Source organism: Octopus bimaculoides, chromosome 9, assembly GCF_046866305.1.
Source record: "Octopus bimaculoides isolate indiv1 chromosome 9, ASM4686630v1, whole genome shotgun sequence".
NCBI classification, from domain to species: Eukaryota; Metazoa; Mollusca; class Cephalopoda; order Octopoda; family Octopodidae; genus Octopus; species Octopus bimaculoides.
The window spans coordinates 60,565,671-60,588,395 of record NC_142936.1 but is presented as its reverse complement, the minus strand read 5'-3'; the positions used below and the strand labels follow the sequence as shown (position 1 = coordinate 60,588,395).

At 34.7% G+C, this 22,725-nt stretch overlaps 1 protein-coding gene across 1 annotated transcript in view; it reads right to left on the bottom strand.

Annotated features, from left to right (window-relative positions):
* Positions 1-22,725, bottom strand: part of LOC106871031 (unconventional myosin-Id) — a 113,277-nt gene that overhangs the window by 44,579 nt on the left and 45,973 nt on the right. The window contains exons 4-7 of the mRNA XM_089358196.1: positions 17,163-17,255; positions 14,295-14,390; positions 7,945-8,064; positions 885-1,088 (exon numbers count right to left, since the gene is read on the bottom strand). Of these exons, the coding sequence (XP_089214322.1) occupies positions 885-1,088; positions 7,945-8,064; positions 14,295-14,390; positions 17,163-17,255 (513 nt within the window). The remainder of the gene's footprint in view (positions 1-884; positions 1,089-7,944; positions 8,065-14,294; positions 14,391-17,162; positions 17,256-22,725) is intronic.

Here is a 22,725-nt window from a genome sequence, read left to right as displayed (position 1 = left end):
TATTTTAAAGCATGGAAAGATGACTTATTTTATTATATTCAAATAAAAGACAAATTATTTTTGCATACTTTAAGTTACAAGACAATCTGTTGTGACATAAATTTTCCAATGGTTAAATAAATTTCATCATGCAATTTCTTTCATCATTTATAACTTTATACACTCCTTAGTGGTTTTCTCTTGTATTGTGCTATATATTCTATGTTTTGTAGAATGATACATTAAGGAGTTTTTTAATGAGTACCATCTGATTACTTGAATACATGTATTGTGACTTTATATACAGATATATATTATTTATATATATATAACAGAGAGAGAGAAAGAGAGTTATTAAAGTGAATAGAAAATTTATCTCACTTTTAAAGATGTGAAGGCACGAAGCTGAGTGTTGGACTCATAGTCTTTAGGTTGTGAGTTCAATTCCTAGATCAACAACATATTGTCCTTGAAGAAAGTCCAGTCGACATAGCTTAAATGAGTGTAGCCCTCTCCTACACTCAGGGTAATCCTGAATGTTTCAGTGGAACAATAGGAGGGCAAAAAGGATATCTATGTGCACTCATGTGACTATATAAGCATCTAAAACAATTAGCAAAACCATTGTTTACTGTCAACTACAGAAAGATGCACAGCAAAGCCAACTCTAGCAGATTATTTTAACTTGGGACTGAGATGGGTAAAGTTATACATCCCAATACATTTAGTTTGTTGGTCTATTATAGCAGACATGTCTCACATCTTGTGTCATATACAATATTGACAATCTTGATCCTTTATTACTGTGTGATATTTTATATAAAACATCCTGTGACAAATAAAATACTTGCTTTTGTTAATCTACTATTGCAGTGTTATATATTACATACAAAGTAGCAACTTACCTTTGCTAGAGCATCACGTGTATAAAATGCATCTGATATAGTGAATTCTTTTCGCACAACATCACCACCGGCTGCCACAACACGTGAACACAATGTTGTTTCTAAGTCTTCAACATTAATAGACAACAAAGAGGCAATTAGAGAGAGGTTGGATTTAGAAGATATGCCAAGGACTTCTTCATTAACTTCAAAATCAATGTTTCCCTGCAGAAAATATGAAGAAAATATATTTTAGGTAGAAAAGAGAAAGACACATTTTAGTTTCAAAAGGTGATTTAGTCAGAGTTGGCTATGTTTAGATTTGAATGCAGAAATGAGTATCATACAAATTTTGTTCAGTTTCATTTCTTAAATTTACATTCTGTGTTTGAGATTTAGTCATAAAAGTAACTTCATGCTTCTTGTGTATCAGTTGCAAGCTGGTCCGAGTCTTTACTGTTGAGTCACTAAAGATCTTTTCCAAGATAATTAAAAACTGAAACACAAGACACAATGAAGTATCCAGTGATACAAATAATCTAATGACCACTATAATAATGAGTTTATCACGTACAGTATTCAGATGCATGCCAGGTCATCCAAAAAAGAGGGGAGAGAAAGCAACAATAAATCAAACAGTGGAAACCAAAAGTGCATGCACAATGCACAGAATAAAACACAAAAGCCCTAAAGAGAAAAAGTGGCATGGATACATCATAAGCTCCAATGTAAGACAGGTATACTGAACCAAGCATAAAAACAATATGTAACTATCTTGGTTTAGCTGAGAAATAATGGAAACATATTCTATAATTAAACATTGTAGAATATTTGTAGAGAGAGAGAGAGAAATTATAAAAGTCAGCAAAAGTAAACTGTTGATACTTCAAATGACTCTTAGAGTAAATGATTTTTCAGAATAGTCATCAAAATATTGCTTGATATAAATTGTCACACTTCTATGATTGCTGCTATATTTAAAGAGCTTATATAACTAACGACAATGTTTTACATACTAAATTTACTGTCAATATAATTAAGGTAGAGAACATTAAATGCCTAATTAAGAAATTGTTATGGGGTATAGGGGGAAAACATTAGCTCAATGATAAGTATTAAATTTAATCATGTTGGTAAATAAGAATAATGACTTAACACCAGTTATTTATTTTTAAAACTTAATTTTTTGTGCTTTCTTATGAAGGACTTTATATATTTTCTTAGTGATTCATCACTGATTTTGCTATTTATGATGAAATGTGATGATGATGGCACCCCCTTATTGTCCAAGAAAATGGTTCTGAAATTTCTTGCTAAACATCCTGCACAAATGATTTGTGTATATGTGCTAATGTAAACACAAGTTTTTGTGCTGTACCTTATCTCACTCCCTCTATCAAATTGATGTTGTCTGAACAACTGTATGGTGCGGCACATGTTGGGTATCATTGTGATCACAGAGCAATGTGAAATGAAGTGTTTTGCTCAAGAATATAATGCACCACACGGTCTAGGAATTAAATTCATCTCATGATTGTAAGTGTAACAGCCTAACAACTAGGTCATGCACCCTCACATGACGAAATGTTCTCTTTGCTAAAAAGGTCAAATATGAGTAAAACATGTCTAGAATTGCATCCATATTGTTGAAATAAATTAATATTAGTTATTGAGTTAATGTCATTTCCTTACCACTTAAATATGTTTAATTAGCTTTCTAATGTTCACTACATTAAATATATTAACACTAACTAAATTATTGTACTTGTATATATTTCGTCTGAGTTATTAGCCTCAGTGATTTGTTTGGTTTTCATAATTGAGCTTCAATTAAAAATAAAAAACTCATCAGTTGACAGTTTTTATTAAAAGAAAATGGAGAATATTTTGTGTACATCATTCAGTACTATATTCCTTATTTAAATTCATGCTCATGATCCATTTATACTATTTCTCTTACTACATTTTGTGCTTTTTAAACTATGCAAATAACTATTGGCCAGAACTGTTTGTAACTCTTTCTCTATATTTAGAAACTTGGCTGATGAAGTAGGCTTCATTTTGTTCTGCTCTCTGGGTGAGATCTAGTAAAATCCAGACAGGTATGTAGCTGACACTTGTGTGTTAACAAACATCAAATTTCCCACTAAGAATGTAAATTAACTTTCTGAGATTTATTTTGATTTTCTTAAAATTAATTCTATTTTTATAATTTTTTTATATATTTATTTTTGATACATAAAGAGAAAGAAGCAATAACCTAAGATAGCAATTTTAATCATAAATGTTTTTGCATAGGTCATTTGGTACAGCTCTCTTTATTGAAGCTAATACAAACTGAACTTAGTGTACCGATAGAAAAACACAATGAGATTTATAACCTGGGAAATAATGAAAAAAAGTTTCATTGAGTTTAGGAGTAAAGAAAGAAAGTTAATTCATGGAATTAGAATAAAAAATACAGAACATTAAATAATAGAGAACTAGCTTAGCATCTCATAATTTTCTCCACTTCAACAGACATATAACTAGCATATCATGAAGACATTTAAACCAAGTGCTTCCAGCAATCCCAACCAAAGAGATATTTACACTGCACAGCAAATCTGTCAACACAAGTTTATGTTATTATGATTAGATAAACTTTAGAGTTTGTTATTCAGCTGAACATACTTAGTTGATACATGTACATGTAATTTACTCACAATAGTAAATTATCTGGAAAGCTGTATTTCTTCTCACAAGAGTTAGGCACGGGCATAACACAGCTATGTTGGTTCTATAGGCACATGATCTTAAGTCTCCTTCCATTTTAGGGCACCTTTGGCAAGTGTTGGTGCCCAGAAACTGTATAGAAGTTCATCTTAATGTGTAAGAGAGAGAGAGAGAGGTTTTACCATCTCACAATGGAGATTATAAAGAACTGTGTGTTGACTGGCAATACACAGTGTTAAAGAAGACCTCACCATCCATGCAAGTTTGACGGACTATACGTTAAAATGGGTAGGTTGTGATGGAGGCTGCTAAGTCACCATCTAATATCTTTCTTATTCAGTTCTTTCTCTTCTCTGTCATCCTTCCTATTCAATTTACCATGTCATCCATGATTTGTCCATACTCAATCCTTACATCTCCCTCAATTGCCTCAATCTTGCTATTCCTTCCTCCTCCACCTTTCACAATTATACTGCCTGCACAAAGAGAGTTTGCAAGGAATTTATTGGTATCTGATGCACTTCTACATTTACCTTCCTCTGCTGCCTGCCATTGCTTCCTCTCCCTCACCTCATGTCACTCTTTTCTTGACAATCATTATTCTCCATCCATCACCAGCACCATCCCCAACAGACTAACATTTCCTCCTTTTTTACACTGCTACCTCCCACCTCATCTCTTTCAGGTCACTCATTACCACCATCCATCACACTTTTTTACCAGCGCCTGTTTCTACAACTATCCACCTCTTTACCTAAGAAGATATGGCTACCATCTCTCTTTTATTACCTAATGCCATAATATAGAAAAACTCATAGACTGCCTTGCCTTATGCCCGCCACCAACTCAAGGACCAAAAACCTAATTTTCTCTATAAGTCCAAATGTAGGTTGACAAACCTCTCCAAAAGTTAATTAGGTATAAAAACATATTCTAAAGGCTATCAACGTTAGAATTAGAAGTGCTACACAGTTAGAGCAAGGGATTTGTAACATCACTATAACTAAGTTGCTTTACCACATTAAAATTAAAGTCACTTGAAAATTCATTCAATTTAATATTCTCTCTTTTTACTCTTTTCTCTTTTACTTACTTGCTTCAGTCATTTGACTGCGGCCATGCTGGAGCACCGCCTTTAGTCGAGCAAATCGACCCCAGGACTTATTCTTTGGATGCCTCGTACTTATTCTATCGGTCTCTCTTGCTGAACCGCTAAGTTATGGGGACATAAACACACCAGCATCGGTTGTCAAGCGATGTTGGGGGTACAAACACAGACATACAAACATATACACACACATACATAAACATATATATGCATATATACGACGGGCTTCTTTCAGTTTCCGTCTACCAAATCCACTCACAAGGCTTTGGTCGGCCCAAGGCTATAGTAGAAGACACTTGCCCAAGGTGCCACGTAGTGGGACTGAACCTGGAACCATGTGGTAGGTAAGCAAGCTACTTACCACACAGCCACTATTCATCCACACAGAAAGCTTTTCTCCTGAAAGCCTTGAATTTCAGGAAGCAATTTTCTACAGTTACCAACTTCAACCATTAGAACACTAAGAAGTGTGGTATAGCTATCCTGAATGAAATCTAATCTTAGTCAAGAGGAAACAGCCAAGTGAAGTGATACTGGTTTGTACTGACATAAAGTAAAGCCAATCCTTCTAAAGTTTTCCACCTTAATAGAATCAAGTGGTACTTTATACCATCAGCATCATCATCATCAGCTGCGTATATCAAAGTCAACAACACTATTTCTTGTTTTTTTTTTTGTTTTTAGAACCATTGCTGCTGAGTGATACATTAATGTAACCTGTAGATTATATAAAAGCATAACTAATTAAAGAAGATTCATTGAACATTCAATATAAGGTAATTAATTGATTCTGGGGTTTTGAGTGTTTTAAGTCATCTGTGTGTACTTTAAAAGTATAAGCAGTCTTGTTTGACATAGGGTTAGTCCTTAAACAAAACAGGAAAGACTTTCGATTTAAGACAAAAGGTTTATTATTAAGATTATGAAGTTTTTATTTTTTTGTTGTTTTGTTTTGTACTGTCTTGATTGTTTTTTCAATTTGAAATTTCAGACTGTGAAAAGATTAGTTTTGTAAACTTAAATTTAAGAGCCAAGATAAAACTGTAAAATATATAAAAACAGAATCTGAAACTCTAGCTTTAATTTCAACCCCACTTTTATATTTAATAGACATTTTAATTTCAGTCTTTAACATTTTATCAGTTTAATTCAATTCAGTTTTAAGAGTGGCAGTTTTAAGAGTGACAGTTTTAAGAGTGACAGTTTTAAGAGTGACAGTTTTAAGAGTGACAGTTTTATCAATTCTAAATTTCAAAGAAAAAAATAAGCAAGGTGTAGTAAAGTTGCTGTTAACTTGATAATTGTGCCTCATACTCTGAGTACCCTACATTTCAGATAATTTTACATTTGTTTTTTTCTTTTTTCTCCTTACTTGGGAAAGGGCTAGTTGGGTATTTTTTTTTTGTTGTAGTCCTTTGTCATTTCCTTCATGAACCTCCTAAAATCAGCCACTACCACTTCTTTCCATGTCTTCTATTTCTGCAGGTTCCATCCATTTGGATTACTTGGCACTCCTTTACCCAAAACTATCTTCTTCCAGTCGGTGAAGAGCTGTGAAGCAATGAGAGGAACTTGCAGAAGAAGAAAAAGACAAAGAAAGTCATGGGAAAAAGTGGTGAAGGTTGATCTCAGGAGGCTGAATGTCATAAACGAGATGAAAGACCAGAATAAGCATTGAGGCACAATACTACAGAAGACCTATCAAACTAAATAAGAACTTAGGTAAAACAGTGAAGACAATAATGAAGACATCTTGGGTTTAACAGGTTTCAGTGAAATGAAACCAATGTTAACAGCTATGGAGTATTGAGCCAACAAGATAATTTCTATGCAGTTGATCACAATAGCAACCAAACTTCCTTAAATACACCCTTCCAGCTTATAAATCATAAGATATACTAGACAATGTATTTTGCAAAGTGTTTAAAGACAGGAGGGTCATAGCAAGAAGGTATTTGATTAAAGGTCAGTTAAGAGTTGATTTAGGATTAAAGGATGACAGTTACAGTTCACTTAAGTGATCAATGCTTGATTAGAGTAAATTACTTAGAATTTGACTAATTAGAATCTTGTTAATTTCTTTAACCCTGTCGTTACTGTATTTATTTTGAGATGCTCTGTGTTTCTTTCAGTTACTTTAAATATAACAAAGAATTTAGTAAAATAACTTAATTATCATTCAGCTAGTGTTAGGAATATAAATTGTGACGAAGGTTTGGTGGAAGATTTTATTTCAAAACTTCTGAAAACAAGACATTTGTACTCAGATCCAGAGCCAGTTTCAGCCGGGTTGGTAACTAAAGGTTTAATAGAATAAAGATAAGGTATAAGAAACTCATTATCAAAATTGAGAGGTAATACAAAGTAGATAGAATTGACAGTCACACCAAATGGTTTGTGACATGAGCTACTACAATTGTCTGCTACTTCACACTAAACTACTGTTAAAAAATTAACATTGATTCTTGGATATCTCATATTTACTATGAAACATAATTATTAATAACATAGCCATTACAACATACATTTAGTGATTAATATTATAACATCTCTTTCAGTATACAGTTATTAATAACATATCTGTTATTATATTTATTAATTTCTTGTAATTCACTTAGGATATAGCTAAGGTATGTTTAACATTGGTGGCTGGTTTGGAGCGTTCTACAAAATTGATTGTTGAACCTTATTTGAAGAAAACCTTTCAAGTACCTGCACATGGTACCTGCATTAGGCATTTTACATAATCAGGTGTATTTCCAATATACCATACCATGTTGCCAGCCTCCATCTGTTGTAGAAGGTGATGAAAATTTCTTCTTTTCCTTTTTCTCTTGCTCTATCTAGTCTTCCATCTTCCCCTTTTATACCTTCATTATGTTTGCACATCATATGCAGTGACTAAGTCTATTTGACACTGCCAGTCTTAATATCTTGCCTTGTAAGACTGTGTGTGTGTGTGTGGGGGGGGGGGGCATATACTTATTTTAATGAAGTAGGACATACCAATAGCTAAATAAATCATCCATAAAACTGTTGGAATCATTAATGGTTCTATTTTGAAAGCAAAATTGGTATAGCTAGCAAAAGAAACTGAGGGGAGTACCCTCATTAAATAATGTTAAACAGGATGTAGCTGACCCTATTAGTCAGGATGACTGCAGTATTTTGTTACAAAAATATAAGACAAAAAATATTTTTATGTTGAATAACAAGAAAGAACTTAATGGAAAACTTAAAAAAATTCATTGGACATACCAGAAGAAGAATGGCAGTAGCAATCTTCCAAATGGTTTCCACGTGTTTAAAATTAAAAGATAAAGCTTTCATAGCTTCCATGACAGTCCGGTAATCCTTGCGATCATTTACTGAGTTCACCTAAAAATAAATATGAAAAATAAATTATGGGTTTTCAAGGAAGTTTTACATAAAAGCAATGAGGAATTATATTTTCAAAATGGGAAATTCTATAAATTTACATAAAATTATTTTTAAGAAAATGATAGAGAATAAAATGCATGTAACATATGTGGTTTGCATTTTATCACCAAAAAAGATGTGTCCATTCAAAGAATTATTTTGTTCACTGAGAGATGGATTAATATTTACTTCATGATTCACATATTTTAACAGGGACAATATACATTAAGGCATATTTACGAAGCTGCTTCTATACTATGTCTGTCTATGTTCTACTCTGTACAGGATATTATTATTTAACTCTTTTGTTACCGTATTTATTTTGAAATACACTGCCTTGGTCTGAATCAATTTTGAAAATAATGAAGAATTTAGTAAAATAACATTGTCATTATTAAGCTGGTGCTTAGAACATAAATAAACATGAAATTGTGATAGGTTTTAATTTAGAGCATTTTAAAACAACATTTATATCATAGAACCAGATGGTTGTCTCCAGTCAGCGGGTATAAAAAGGGTTAAAACATTATTCCAAAAACTGAATAAGTAGTTGTTTCTTTGGGTAAATTTCAACAAACTATCATATTCTTAATATTTTGTTTCTTATCACTACCAAAACTAAAAGTTTAGAATTATTAAGACAATTTTGGATTTCTGAACTATATTTCCATTCTGCATTCTCTACCACAACATAAGTTCTTCAAATTCATAAAGTCCAGTTATATATTCTTTTTAAATAAACACATTTCAAAAGTCCTGTAACCCTAGACCATAATTGTGTATCAGGACATTCAGTGTCTAACTGTAATTGTATGACTTGGCCTTATTCTTAAAATCTCTACTTGAGAATGCTTTCAGAATATAAGTGTAATTGCAATAAAATTATCTTTCACCAGTAAAAACACTAACATTTCCACAAGCTTCATTGTGAGACAAACTCAATTACAACATGGTCACTAGTTGGCAGTGTTTGTAGCAGTGAGTAAAATCAAATTTCAGATTCCTAACACATACATGAAGGTTTAAAACATTAAGAGAAAATAAACATTGAGACATAAAATTTTACTATTAAATAGAAAAAAAATATATATATATAGAAGAAAAAATAGTTTTAAGCAACTGATTTTGAAAATAAATTTAATGAATTAGAAAGTTTTAAACTATGAATTTCATATTTCTTTCATTAACAATCATAGAAGCACCCACTTTTACTAGTTTCAAGCCATTAGGAATATAGTCATACTAATTAACAAATAAAGAGAATTGTAAACTCCCTCAAACACCTTTATAAAACCCCTTTAAACAGGAACATGCTAAATAAAATCACTTCTAATGTAATCCTTAATATTTAATATTTTTTCTTTTAATCAATTTTTCACTTTTTATTACGTGTGGGACAGTGTTTCAAAATTAATACATATGCTTATTTTTAACCCTTCAGCTTTTAAACCAGCTATATCCAGCCAAAATATCCTACTTGTTTTATGTTCAAATTGGCCAGATCAAACCTCTCACACTGAACCCATAATGTCATTCTTAAAAACAAACAATTGCATCATTGAAATCTTGAAGCTACATGATAATGCATGTTTAATTCAAAACAATGAGTTAATAAGCATTACATTTGACAGAATAGTCTGAATGATAAAGGGTTAAAGAGATTTCACAGATGAATGCTTTGTGATTTGTTTTATAGAGGGACTGCTTGTCAGCCAGAGAGTTTGAGTACAATAAAAATTTATGTAAGAATATTTTAACTAACATGATCATGTGGTAAATAAAAAGCATAATACTATTCTTTAGTTGGTCTTAATTATTAGAGTCAATGCCATGCTGGAACACTGCTTATATACTGTAGTATGTCACATATATGAGTAGATGCAACTGCCATTGCAGATAATATCTGCAGCATGTGAAATTTGGTTAGTTTCATATGTGATTCTGTTGCCACTAACAACAATAATCTCAGAATATCTACAGCATCATTAAGGAATCTAATACCTAATCTCAATCTAATTATTTCATGCAACCAGAATGCATAAAACAAATCAAATGAACTCTAAACATACAACAGAATAAAATTGAATTCCTAACATACAAACTGGTAGTTCAATAATACTATACAATGATCTACTCAACCACTTTAGCGAGAGATAAATTCAACAGGGTATGTTTTCCCCAAATGTTTTACTGTTACATAAATTGATAAAAATGATCCTTAATTAAAGTACACCTGAGATCAGGGGTATAACATGGGTGGGTCACAGGGACAGTGACTAAATTGTAAGAGCTAGAAAATTACAAAAGATATAAACTAGTAATAATCCTCTGGTACTAATAAAATATAAAATAGTACTCTATTGTGTCTGGGGAGAGTCATTTTCTTTTTGTGCCATATAATTTAACACACTCACCGGTAAAATGACTCTCCCCAGACACGACAGAATATCCTTCAACACACGAATGGTGCTTTTTATGTGCCACTGGAATGGAAGCCAGTCAGCTGCTCTGGCAAGGATCATGCTCGGATGGTGCTCATAGCACTCCACTGTCATGGGTGCCAGTCATCGAATTTGATTAGATTTCGATTCCACTTGCCTCAACAGGTCTTTGCAAGTAGAGTTTAGTGTCCAATGAAGGAAAGGTACGCATAAGTGGGATGGTTACACCCATGGGTTATGGTCTCACTTGGCTTGCTGGGTCTTCTCACGAACTGCACATTTCCAAAGGTCTCAGTTACAAGTCATTTCCCCTTGGTGAAGCCTAATGTTCAAAGGTCATGCTTCACCACCTCATCCCAGGCCTTCCTGGGTCTACCTCTTCCACAGGTTCCCTCAATCGCTAGGCTTTGTCACTTTTTCACACAGCTATCCTCATCCATTCTTGCCACATGACCATACCAGCGCAATCGTCTCTCTTGCACACCATATCTGATGCTTTTTAGGTCCAACTTTTCTCTCAAGGTACTTACACTCTGTCGAGTATGCACACTGATATTACACATCCATTGGAGTATACTGGCTTTATTTCCTTGCAAGGTTACGCATGTCCTCAGCAGTCACAGCCCATGTTTCACTGCCATGTAGCATGGCTGTTCGAACACATGCATCATACAGTCTACCTTTTACTCTGAGCGAGAGGCCTTTTGTCACCAGCAGAGGTAAGAGCTCTCTGAACTTTACCCAGGCTATTCTTATTCTAGCATCTACACTTTCAGCGCACCCTCCCCCGCTACTGACTTGGTCACCTAGGTAATGGAAGCTATCAACTACTTCTAGTTTTTCACCCTGAAATGTGGCGGAAGTTGTTCTCTGCACATTTTCAGTATTTATTGCTCCTGAGCATCTGCCACGTACAAAAACTATCTTCTTAGTTAGCCTTCCTTTGATATTGCTGCACCTCTTATGTGTCCATAGCTTACACTGGGTACATCTTATAGAGTGTCTACCTATGCCTTTTCTACAGATTGAGCAGGGCTATCTACCTGAAGGGATTTGTGGTTTGTCTGCCTTCCTACTTATTTGGACTTTGGTTTTAGCTAGGTTGACTCTAAGGCCCTTCGATTCTAATCCTTGCTTCCACACCTGAAATTTCTCTAGTTCTGATAGGGACTCAACAATTAGAGCAAGGTCATCAGCATAGAGGAGCTCCCAGGGGCATCCTGTTTTGAATTCCTCTGTTATTGCCTGGAGGACTATGAAAAATAGGAGGGAGCTGAGGAATGAACCTTGGTGGACCCCTATCTCTACCTGGAATTCTTCCCTGTACTCGTTGCCAACCCTCACCTTACTGATGGCGTCCCTGTACATGGCTTGCACAGCTCTCACTAACCATTCATCTATCCCTAGTTTCCTCATTGACCACCAGATAAGGGATCAGGGGGACCCTGTCAAAGGCTTTCTCCATGTCAATGAAAGCCAGGTACAGAGGTTTATCTTTGGCTAGGTATTTCTCCTGCAGCTGTCTTACCAGAAATATAGCATAAGTGGTGCTTTTCCCTGGCATGAACCCAAACTGCATCTCATATCTAAACTGACTCTCTCCCTAATTAGTTGGTCTATGACCCTCTCTGTGACCTTCATTACCTAACAACTTGCTACCTCTGAAATTGTTTGTGTCTAAAGCATCACTTTACCTTTGTAGCAGTTGACTATGGTGCTGCTACACCAGTCATTGGGTATGACTCCTTCGTGTATCACCTGGTTAACTATATGGGTAACTGGGTTATAGCCAACACCGCCAGATATTTTGAGCATCTCTGCAGTGATTCCTGATGGGCTGGGGGCTTTCCCTGTCTTTATACCCTTAATTGCTTTATCCACCAAGGTACTATCAGTTTAGATAGTTGGTCCCTCTGTTGGGTCAACATTTGGCTGACTCTTTTTCCCATTCATTCTCTTCATTTAGCAACCTTTCATAGTGGTGTCTCCAAACCTCTCTCTTTGCAGCCTCATTTAGTGCAAGTGAACCATCATCCATGTGGACACATTTCTCTCCTACGACATCACCATTCTCTCTCACACACTGTCTTGCAACACGAAATACCTCAAATCTTTGGTCCTCACGATGCAGAACATTGGCCAATTCTTTCTTTTCTGCTTCCCCTCTGGCTAAATAAACCTGTCTCCTAGCTTCCCTTCTGGCAGCCTGATACAACTCCCTGCTACCACCGTTCTTCCAGTCCTTCCAAGCCTGTTTCTTTTCTCTAATAGCCCTGTCAACAACATTGTTCCACTACCATGTTATTTTGGGTCGAGATGGGACTTTGCACTATCCACAGATCTGGTCAGTGGCCTTCAGCAGGTTGTCCTGTAGAAACCTACAGTTGTCTTCTACATCATGTGAAGCTATATCCCCTTCTATTTCGTCAAAGGCTTTGAGTAATGTCTCTAAATCTCTGTCCATTCACAGGATCTTTAAGCTTCCAGACCCTTCTCCTCCATGCTGGTCGTCTTCTGGGCATCCATTTGGCCCTGATCCTGAAGTCGCTAACTACCAGTCTATGTTGTGGGGTACATTCTTCGCCTGGGAAGGTTTTGGCATTAATAAGCAGCCATCTTTCCCTTTTTCTGATGAGGATGTAGTCAATTTGGCTAATGTGTCTGCCAGAACAGTAGATGACTAGGTGACTGGCAGGTTTCCTGAAGTTAGTATTGTAAACCATAAGATCATTTGCATCACAGAACTCCAGCAGCCCGATCCCCTCCTCATTGTGGGAACCAAAACTAGCCTCCATGTACATCATGGAACCCCCTTGTATGTTGTTCAACATGTCCATTGAAGTTACAAGCCACAAAGAGAAGGTCCCTGTCATTCGTCAATGAGGTAGTTTGCAAGAAGGTGTCATAAAATCGGTCTTTTTGTCCATTGGGTAGCTCTGGCTGAGGGGCACAGGCAGAGATAATGGCTGCTATCCCATGACGAAGCTCTTAGAAATTGATACCCTCCAAAAATGTTACCCAAGATGGACTGCCCCCTCACCCACTTCTAGCCAACAAGTGGTTTCCATTATTTACAGTGGTGTGTTACATTTCCTCTCTCTACATTTTTACTGTTGAGCAGACTGGACTGGAGCTTTGAGAATAAAGTACCTTTGTCAGGATGAAGTACAGTACAAAATGTGAAGTAACATTCTTATCTTTAATAGTTCATTGACTGAAACTGCATACAGAAGCACCTAAACAATTTATACAGAAATAGTGGACTAGACTGTAACCTTCAGATCTTTATCAATTTCCAGAATAATCCAGAAGATATTGGAATCACTCCAAACACCATCGGTACTTCTACAATATTGTATTATACTGAACAAGATAATGGGGGAGCCTCAGTGATTGTCTCATGTGCTAGAAATAATCAAATACTTCTCTGAATCCAACCCTATTGACTTAAATGAAAGGACAATAGGCCGATAGATCCTAGATATACTAAAAACAGAATGACATAACTGGAATGTATTTTCTGCTTCATGTTGTCTGGCCTAGGTTCCAGCAATATTTCTACTTCAAGTACAATGCATTACATGACAATAAAATCACATTCAGTTGATATCTAATCTTAAAACTGTATAAATCAATAGGAGAAAGTATGTCAAGATTATTCAAACCAATAAACATTTCAATGACTTGACACTTCTCTCTTATAATCTAAATAGAGGAGGAAAGAAGAAAATGTTTAAAAAAACTTACTTTCTGTTCTCCTCCTTGGTTAATATAATGGTAGTGAGCTGCATTCCTCTCAAGACCCAGTTCTTTCAGTTTACTTTCAGATGCACCAAACAAAAGCTAGCAAAACACAGAAATAAAACCTGATTCAAACTATAATTATGTTGGCCAAGCTGGTACACTATGAATCTTCAATCAAAAATAAATTATAAAAATTAGTTTCTTTCAAAAGCAAAATATGTATAAAAAAATGTAGAGTTAGTGAAATGACATATAGTACATGGCTATTATTTGAAATTAAACTGCTGCAATGGAAAGCAGTCAACCTGGTTAGTGTTTAAAGTTAGAGAGGTAAGGTATCAGAGAAAACATTAAAATGTAGCCCCTATCTGTTTCTGCTTTTGGTGAAAAAGTAACACAAATATGAACAGCACTTGTGGAGATAGATTAATGGAGATTTTGCTTCATGAGTGATGCTGTATCACAAATGTTGAAAGAAATGTCCTGATGGCAGTGAATCATAGACAGTACCATCTGGAAAGCCTCTCTGTGTTCTATGAAAAATCAGTGCAGTATTTCATTACTTATTAAAATAATGGCAAGAGAAATGAAAAAATTTTGAGGCACTGGAATATCATGTGCAGTTGATAGGTAAGAGGTAAAGAGAAATCAATGCCTGTCTAAATGCAAACTAGGGATTTAAAAGTACCAAATGTTTGGAGAAGGATAATTGATGAAAGGAATTACATAAATGTTCAGATTAGCCATTTAGCTTTGTTTGTTTCTGTTTACCTAGCTGAGCTAATTAGTAGTGGGGGTCATTATAATCGTTTAACCATCTCCTTCCATGCTGGCATGGGTTGGATGGTTTGACAGGAGCTGGCCAGGCAGGAGCCTGCACCAGACTTCTGTCTGTTTTGGCAGGGTTTTTATGGTTGGATGCCCTTCCTAACACCAACCACTCCACAGAGTGAACCGAGTACTTTTTATGTGACACAAACATAGGGAAGGTCAGTTTGGTATGTTTTTTACAGCTGGATGCTCTTCCAAATGCCAACCACTTTACAGTGTCAACTGAATGCTTTTTAAGTGGCACCAGCACTGGCAGGGTCACCAAGTAACTTGCAAGACATGGATTCTTTGAGAGGAGAGGGGGCATTGGAGGAGGTGATCTTGTGTCAGATGATGAAAGGTTATAGTGAGACTGAGAGATAGAGATAGATGGGTTGGACGGTTTGACTGAGGACTCGCAAGCCAGGAGGCTGCACCAGGCTCCACTCTGATCTGGAAAGGTTCTACAGAGGATACCTTTCCTAACACCAACCACTCTGAGAGTGTAGTGGGTGCTTTTTACAAGCCACTGGCATGAGGGCCAGTCAGGCGGTACTGGCATTGACCACACTTGAATGGTGCTTTTTATGTGTCACCAGCACGGGAGCCAGTTAGGCGGCACTGGCAATGACCATGCTTGAATGGTGTGGCACTGGCAATGACCACGCTCGAATGGTGCATGTGGAGAGATATTGAAAAGATCAGGAAGAATGATAATATGGTATTCTGAAAACAACCAAACTAGTTCATGCCAGCATGGAAAAATGGATCTTTATATAATAATAGCTGATATAGATGTTGGTTGATTGATTTCCTCAGTTAGGTTTTACATGGTGAGAAAGGTGAAGAGTGAAAGTTAAAAAGAAATACAGAAAGGTACAAGATGATCGTATATATGAGGCTTGGTAGCAGGCAATGATAACTTTCTGGAAAATACACATTTTTTAAAGAAATTTTGTAGAGGTAAGTTTTAATGGAGTAGGCAATAACTTCATTAAGAAAATTTAGAAAATCACAAACATGTACAAATGAGAAATTTGTTTTATTTTATTTTAGTTTAAGGTTATCTTTGTCTTGTTTCAGTCATTAGACAGTGGCCGTGCTGGGGCACTACCTTGAAAAATTTTTAGTTGAATGTATCAACTACAGTATTTATTCTTTTTTTTTATAGCTTGGTATTTACACTCTTCATTTCCCTTGCCAAACCACTAAGTATGGGGATGTAAACACACCAGTGCCGGTTGTCAAGCAGTATTGGTAGTGGGGCAAACACAGTTGCATGCATGTGCAGCCCCCCCCCCCCACACACTACAGGCTTCTTTCAGTTTCTGTTGGCCAAATCCACTCATAAGGATTTGGTTGGCTTGAAGCTACGGTAGAAGACGCCTGCCCAAAGTGCCATGCAGTGAGACTGAACCTAGAACCGTGTGGTTGGGAAGCAAGCTTCTTACCACACAGCCATGCCTGCACCTATATTTTCTTTCTTTCTTTTTTTATATCATTTTGTTGTAGCACCAAGAAATTTGATACAGGTTAAATTCTAATTATTGTATGTATGTCATATTTCCTGATGTCCATGGTGGCAAGAATATACTTCCAAAGTTACTAGTCTTATGATGAGTAACACTCTAGTAATAAAATAGCAATGATGAATGCATTCATTGGTCAAAAATGGAAATTGCTTTGGAAGTTGTGGAGATTTACTCAAAGTTTATTCCTTTGAACAAAACATTTCAGTCACGTAACACAAAACTATTTTTCAATTATGAAGTGACTAATACTTTAAGATACTGCATTGATATATACCAATTTCTAAATATATGCCAGTTTAGAAAAACTGGATGCTAACATAATAATAATCCTCATTTGAATGTTTGTTTGTTGATGTTAGTTTATGTTAAGAAGTAGAAATATATTTTTTGTTAATGTTAGGTTGTTTTTGAAATATTAGGAATTGATTTGTGAGGAAGGTTATACAGACATTCAATAATAAGGATGAATTATATTTATATATTTGTATATAAATATATATTTGTATATAATTGTAACATTAAAGCTTACCTGATAAAAAGCATGAAAATTTCTTTCTCCTTCTTGTTGATAAACCACCCGTGACTGTAAACCAAACAAAATTAAAATCATTACTTCGTTTTTCTATCTGGTTTGCAAGGTTCTTTATAGGAATTCGTGTGTTGAAACAAATTTTGTTGTGTCTGGGGAGAATCATCTTGCCTTAACACACTAACACACTCACCAATTCAATTTCCACTCATTTATTTTTAAACATATACAGAACTTCTTGCACCACATGCAATTCTCTGGATACAACCAGAACGATAGGATTCGTGTATACAGGGGAGCCAGAAAGATAACATCATATGTAATGGAACTAGTGATACCCACCCTAGATACAGAAATAAAGACTGGAATAGTATACAGATGGTTTGTGACAAAGCAAACAAAGTGAACATATGGTACAGGGCTGACAAATATCAAGGAATGATATTTATAGAGGTCACACCTCATGAGGAATTAGATTTAGGAAGGCTCTGAAGGAGAACAAACTCAACATCAAGGTTGTTGAGAAGCCAGGGAGCTCCATCTGATTACAGTTATGTAAAATTTACTGGTTTAAAAATACCACAAGCACTAATACGAATTGCATAGTGAGTAAGATTAACCCTGGCAACAGCTGTAAAACTAGAAATCTAGTCTATAACATAAGGTGCATAGAAGGTGTTTGTAAGGACAGAAATATGGCACACATTGGAGAGGCCTCTAGGAGTATAGTGGAGAGAGTAAGCGAGGACTTGAGGCACTATGATGACAAGAAACAGCCCTCCATACTCTATCAACATGCCAAAGACCAACATGGAGGCATACTGGGACTAATTGGCATCTACATTTTATCCAAGCACCTAAAGGACCCACCATTTAGACAAATGCAAGAATACATCCTCATAAATGAAACGTTCCCTGTACTAAAGAGGAAATACATGTAGAAGGTAGAGATACTCCTATACACACACAGTATACGTTCATAGGTACATTGGCAAATAGGCAGATAAGTAAGTAAATAAGTGGGTAGATAAATAGATATGTAGCTAGACAGATAGATACATAGGTAGGTAGGAAGGTATGTAGGTAATACGGACAGACAAGCACACAAAAGGAGACAGAAACACATGACCATATATACATACAAAAACATTTGGAGACACACATCCATACATAACAGATGCATGTACATAATAACACAAACTCATACACATAGACACACTCAAACACACACATGCAAGGAAGCAGAGGTACACACACACACACACTAATACACACATACATACACAAACACACACAAACACATGAATTCTTTTTTTCTTTTAATCTTTGATTTGTTTCAGTCATTTGACTGCAGCCATGCTAGAGCACCGCCTTTAGTTGAACAAATCGACCCCAGGACTTATTCTTTGTAAGCCTTGTACTTATTCTATCAGTCTTTTTTGCCGAACCGTCAAGTTACGGGGATGTAGACATGCCAACATCGGTTTTGTCAAGGGATGGTGTGGGGACAAACACATACACACAAACATATATATATATATATATATATATATATATATATATATATATATATATATATACATATATATATATATATATATATATATATATATATATATACACACACACACACACGACAGGCTTCTTTCAGTTTCTGCCTACCAAATCCACTCACAAGGCTTTGGTTAGCCCAAGGCTATAGTAGAAAACACTTGCCTCACAGCGGAACTGAACTCAGAACCATGTGGTTGGTAAGCAAGCTACTTGCCACACACCCACTCCTGCACACACACACACACACACACACACACACACACACACACACACACACACACACACACACACACACACACACACACACACACACACACACATGAAACAAAATCTCTAACAGACCAAAGGAATGCTGCTTTGATAATGTACAGAGTTGATATCCATTGATAAAGTTGCAAAAGCAATGAAAAAGCTTTTTGTAACAGACAAAAAATAAATAAATAAATGAGTGGAAATTTAATTGGTATGTTAAGTATATCAGGGCAATATGACACTCCCCAGACAACAAAATTATATATGTTTATATCTATATATATCTGTATGTAAATATAAATGTAAGTAAATATATCCATATACCTTTAAATCATATATTCATATACATAAATATACAAACTTAGGTATTTACCATGCACTCAGTAGACATACATACAGGCACAGGCGCTATCTAAGGTTTTTTAAAATTCTTCTGTAACCTCCTCCTCCTTAGCCATTTGATCTGATAACCTAAATCTTGAAGGTTAGTTGAAGTTAAATTATATATGCTTTCCTTTATTCTACCTCAGTCAAGGTTCCTACCTTTTTGCAATGTAGCACTTGTTCACCTAACATACTTGCTTTCTATAACAAAATTAATTTAAGCACTTCATATCTAGCTAAAGAAGGTGACCTATCTACTTTTGCTAGAGAAAATAGTGCAGTGGAAACATTGCTTACTTTTGAAGTACTTAAAATTTTAGAAAAGTAATTAGAATAAAATTAGGTGCTACATTATTTCATTGTTTTTGTTGATACTAAATTCTACTGGTTAATCAGAGAATAATCATAATTTGCAAAAGAAAGAAAATACAATTGCATTCATTATATATAAAGTACAATAGCTGTGAAGTTAAGGTACTGGACTGCAGAAAATATGATTGAGAGTTCAAAATTTACAACAGTTATTTTTCAGAGTTTTGGACCAAGACAAAAGACTTATTTGATATGCAGATCTAAATCCTACTTGATAGTTTAAAAAGTGGTTAATGGTTAATAAAGACATCTAGCTGTAAAAGAATCTTTAAAAAGACTATCCTATTTCTAAATGATCGGAAGATCTAATTTAAAATACAATTAATGAAGACCTTAACCTATTTTGTCATTCTTTTAAAGCTTTTTAGCAATTTTTTAACCCTTACTTATTGTTAATTCTTTAAATAAGTAACAGTTGAGAAAAATCAATTTTTTTATTTACTTTGAAACAGCCAGCAATGTATTTATCTTTTTGACTCCTCTCTCTTTTGATAAAATTAAAAAGTAATTTAGAAAATCCATCTTTTCTTCAAGTTACTTGATGGTAAGACATGTAATGGCAACGACTGAGTTTGAACCCAAGTCATGAGAAAAGTATATTGGCTGATATTAACATAAATCTGTTGTGCACTAACTGGTTTTATTTTAATTAAATTGTATAATCAACGACTGTTATTTACACATTATCACCAATTCAGGCATTACACAATAATCTTCCTTGATTTTCCATGCTATAAAGGTTTGTTGAAAACTATTATACTTCTCTGACATGTAAACCAGTTAGAAATTCCTAGAAACCAAATGAATTGTTCTGTAAAAGTTGGTAGAAAAAATAAATTGCTGTTGAGTTGATTTCTCCTGAGGAGTGAAAAGTTCAGTGTTTTGGAGATGAGCAAGTGTCCAAAATTTTGAATTTTTCATTCTCCACAGAAAATCATCTCATTAACATTTTTTTGTTCCTTCAAATTTTTATACATTAACTTTTGCTGCCAGAGACCACCAGCAAATGGATTGGGCTCTGGGCATTAACTTATTTGTAATTACTATTTACTATAATTAGTGGAGAAAAGATGAATCATTAGACAAATATTCCTCAAACTATGTGAGAGAGAGAGAGAGAGGTATTTAGTTATAGATTATTGGACATACCAAAACGTCACCCGCATTATTATCAAACAGATCTTTGACAAATAATACATAACAGAAGCAGTATTAACTCCTCACAGTGAAGGTGATTTAACAACCAGAGGTCATAAATTATGAAGCATTTTAAAAGATCAGAAATATTCTGTAACTGAGGTTAAATGTTTTAGTGTCATAACTGAGATAGATGAGGGGTATGTTGTGTGAGGTATGTAGATTATAGACCAGTGAAAATTAAGACCTAGAATACTTTCTTAATTATTCTTTCGCCATTTATTAAGTATTATAATGCTAATTGCTATATTAAATAGAACTACACAAACACAGTGCATTAATTGAAAACTGACTTTATTAGGTAAAGATCTCAATTTAAAAAGAGGCATACTTTCATAGAAGACTTCAGATGAGTGACATTGCTTCTATGCCAGTGACACTCATTTACAAATATCATATGAGGTTAAGACAAAGAAGCATATATAGAAACACACACACACACAATAGGCTTCTTTCAGTACCAGGTATGCTATAATACAAATTAATAATATTTTACAAATTTTCTTTGAAACATACAAATGTTTTAACAGATTTGCCAAATGACTTGGTTATTAATTTAAGTCATTTTCAAGTGAAGTGTTTGAATTTTTGTTGTTTCAGTTATGTTAATGCAGATTCAATTATATATATTTTTTTATATTTGCATAGAGCGTTTATATCTTAGATTACGTTTCTCATTTTATTTTTTCACAGAGAATGGTTTGTAATAGGTATAGGTCCAATAAATAAATAAATACACATTAATTTAATGTCACAATACAATTTAAATAAGTTTCAAATACTTTGTAGTAATTAAGCATAAATTACATTAATTATTCTCTAAGTCTGCATACCTCATAATTAATTACTGTAATTTTTACATTGTCAGTCATTGACAGCAGTTGTTTAGTTTCAGGAAGCACTCCTTGATTAAAGGCAATTCGGTCATCACCATCCCATCTGTTAGAGGGATATCTAATATATTATTTAATGTGCCTTTCCTTTATCTGAGAATTTAGCTTTTATTTTTAGTCTGTTGAGTGACCATTTAGAGACTTCTTGGATTTGTTTTGAAGCCAAACAATTCAAAATTCAGACCCAGGTAAAGAAAGCTGATATTTTTTTTTAGACAAGACAAGAGGGAGAACATTGGTAAATATTCTACCAAGAGGTGTGTACATTGCTCAAATGCATGAGAATATTGAGGATGTAATGAGCAGTCTTTGTTGTCCTGCATTAAAGCATGATCCTGTACAAGGTATCTCAGATCATACTGAGCAAAGGCCATTGCACTTTGATTTAAATTGTCATCCTTTTGAGATTTGATTGTGCAAGGAATGAATTAGGAGTAATGAAGCACATTTCCATCTGTCTGTGTAAATAAACTAAACATTTGTTAGCGGTTGGATAGCAATCCATGATAACTTCATGAGTACCTCCTTCACTTTGAATGTGTAATACTGTCATGCTGCATAACAAATTTTGGTGCAATTTGCTCATGTCTCTATGAAGAGGGAAATACAATGACAGTGAATTCTGATTATTAGGCGTTCCTTTTCCCAGATTTGAACATTTAGCATTAATTCAGGGCATTTATGGTTTCAATGAAATTGGCCAAGTATATCTAGAGCAAGAACTTTCATGGATGTCATTTCTCAGGATTGTTTAATGACATAGCCAGCTTGGCCACCCAACCTTCTGGTTTGTGATTATTCTTTGTTATTTCGAAGAGAAAATACTTGTCAATAAACTACATGCACCAGATGAATTGAAAGCTGCTACTCAACACAACATGCAATGCAGAAATTCTAGGCTAGACCTTATG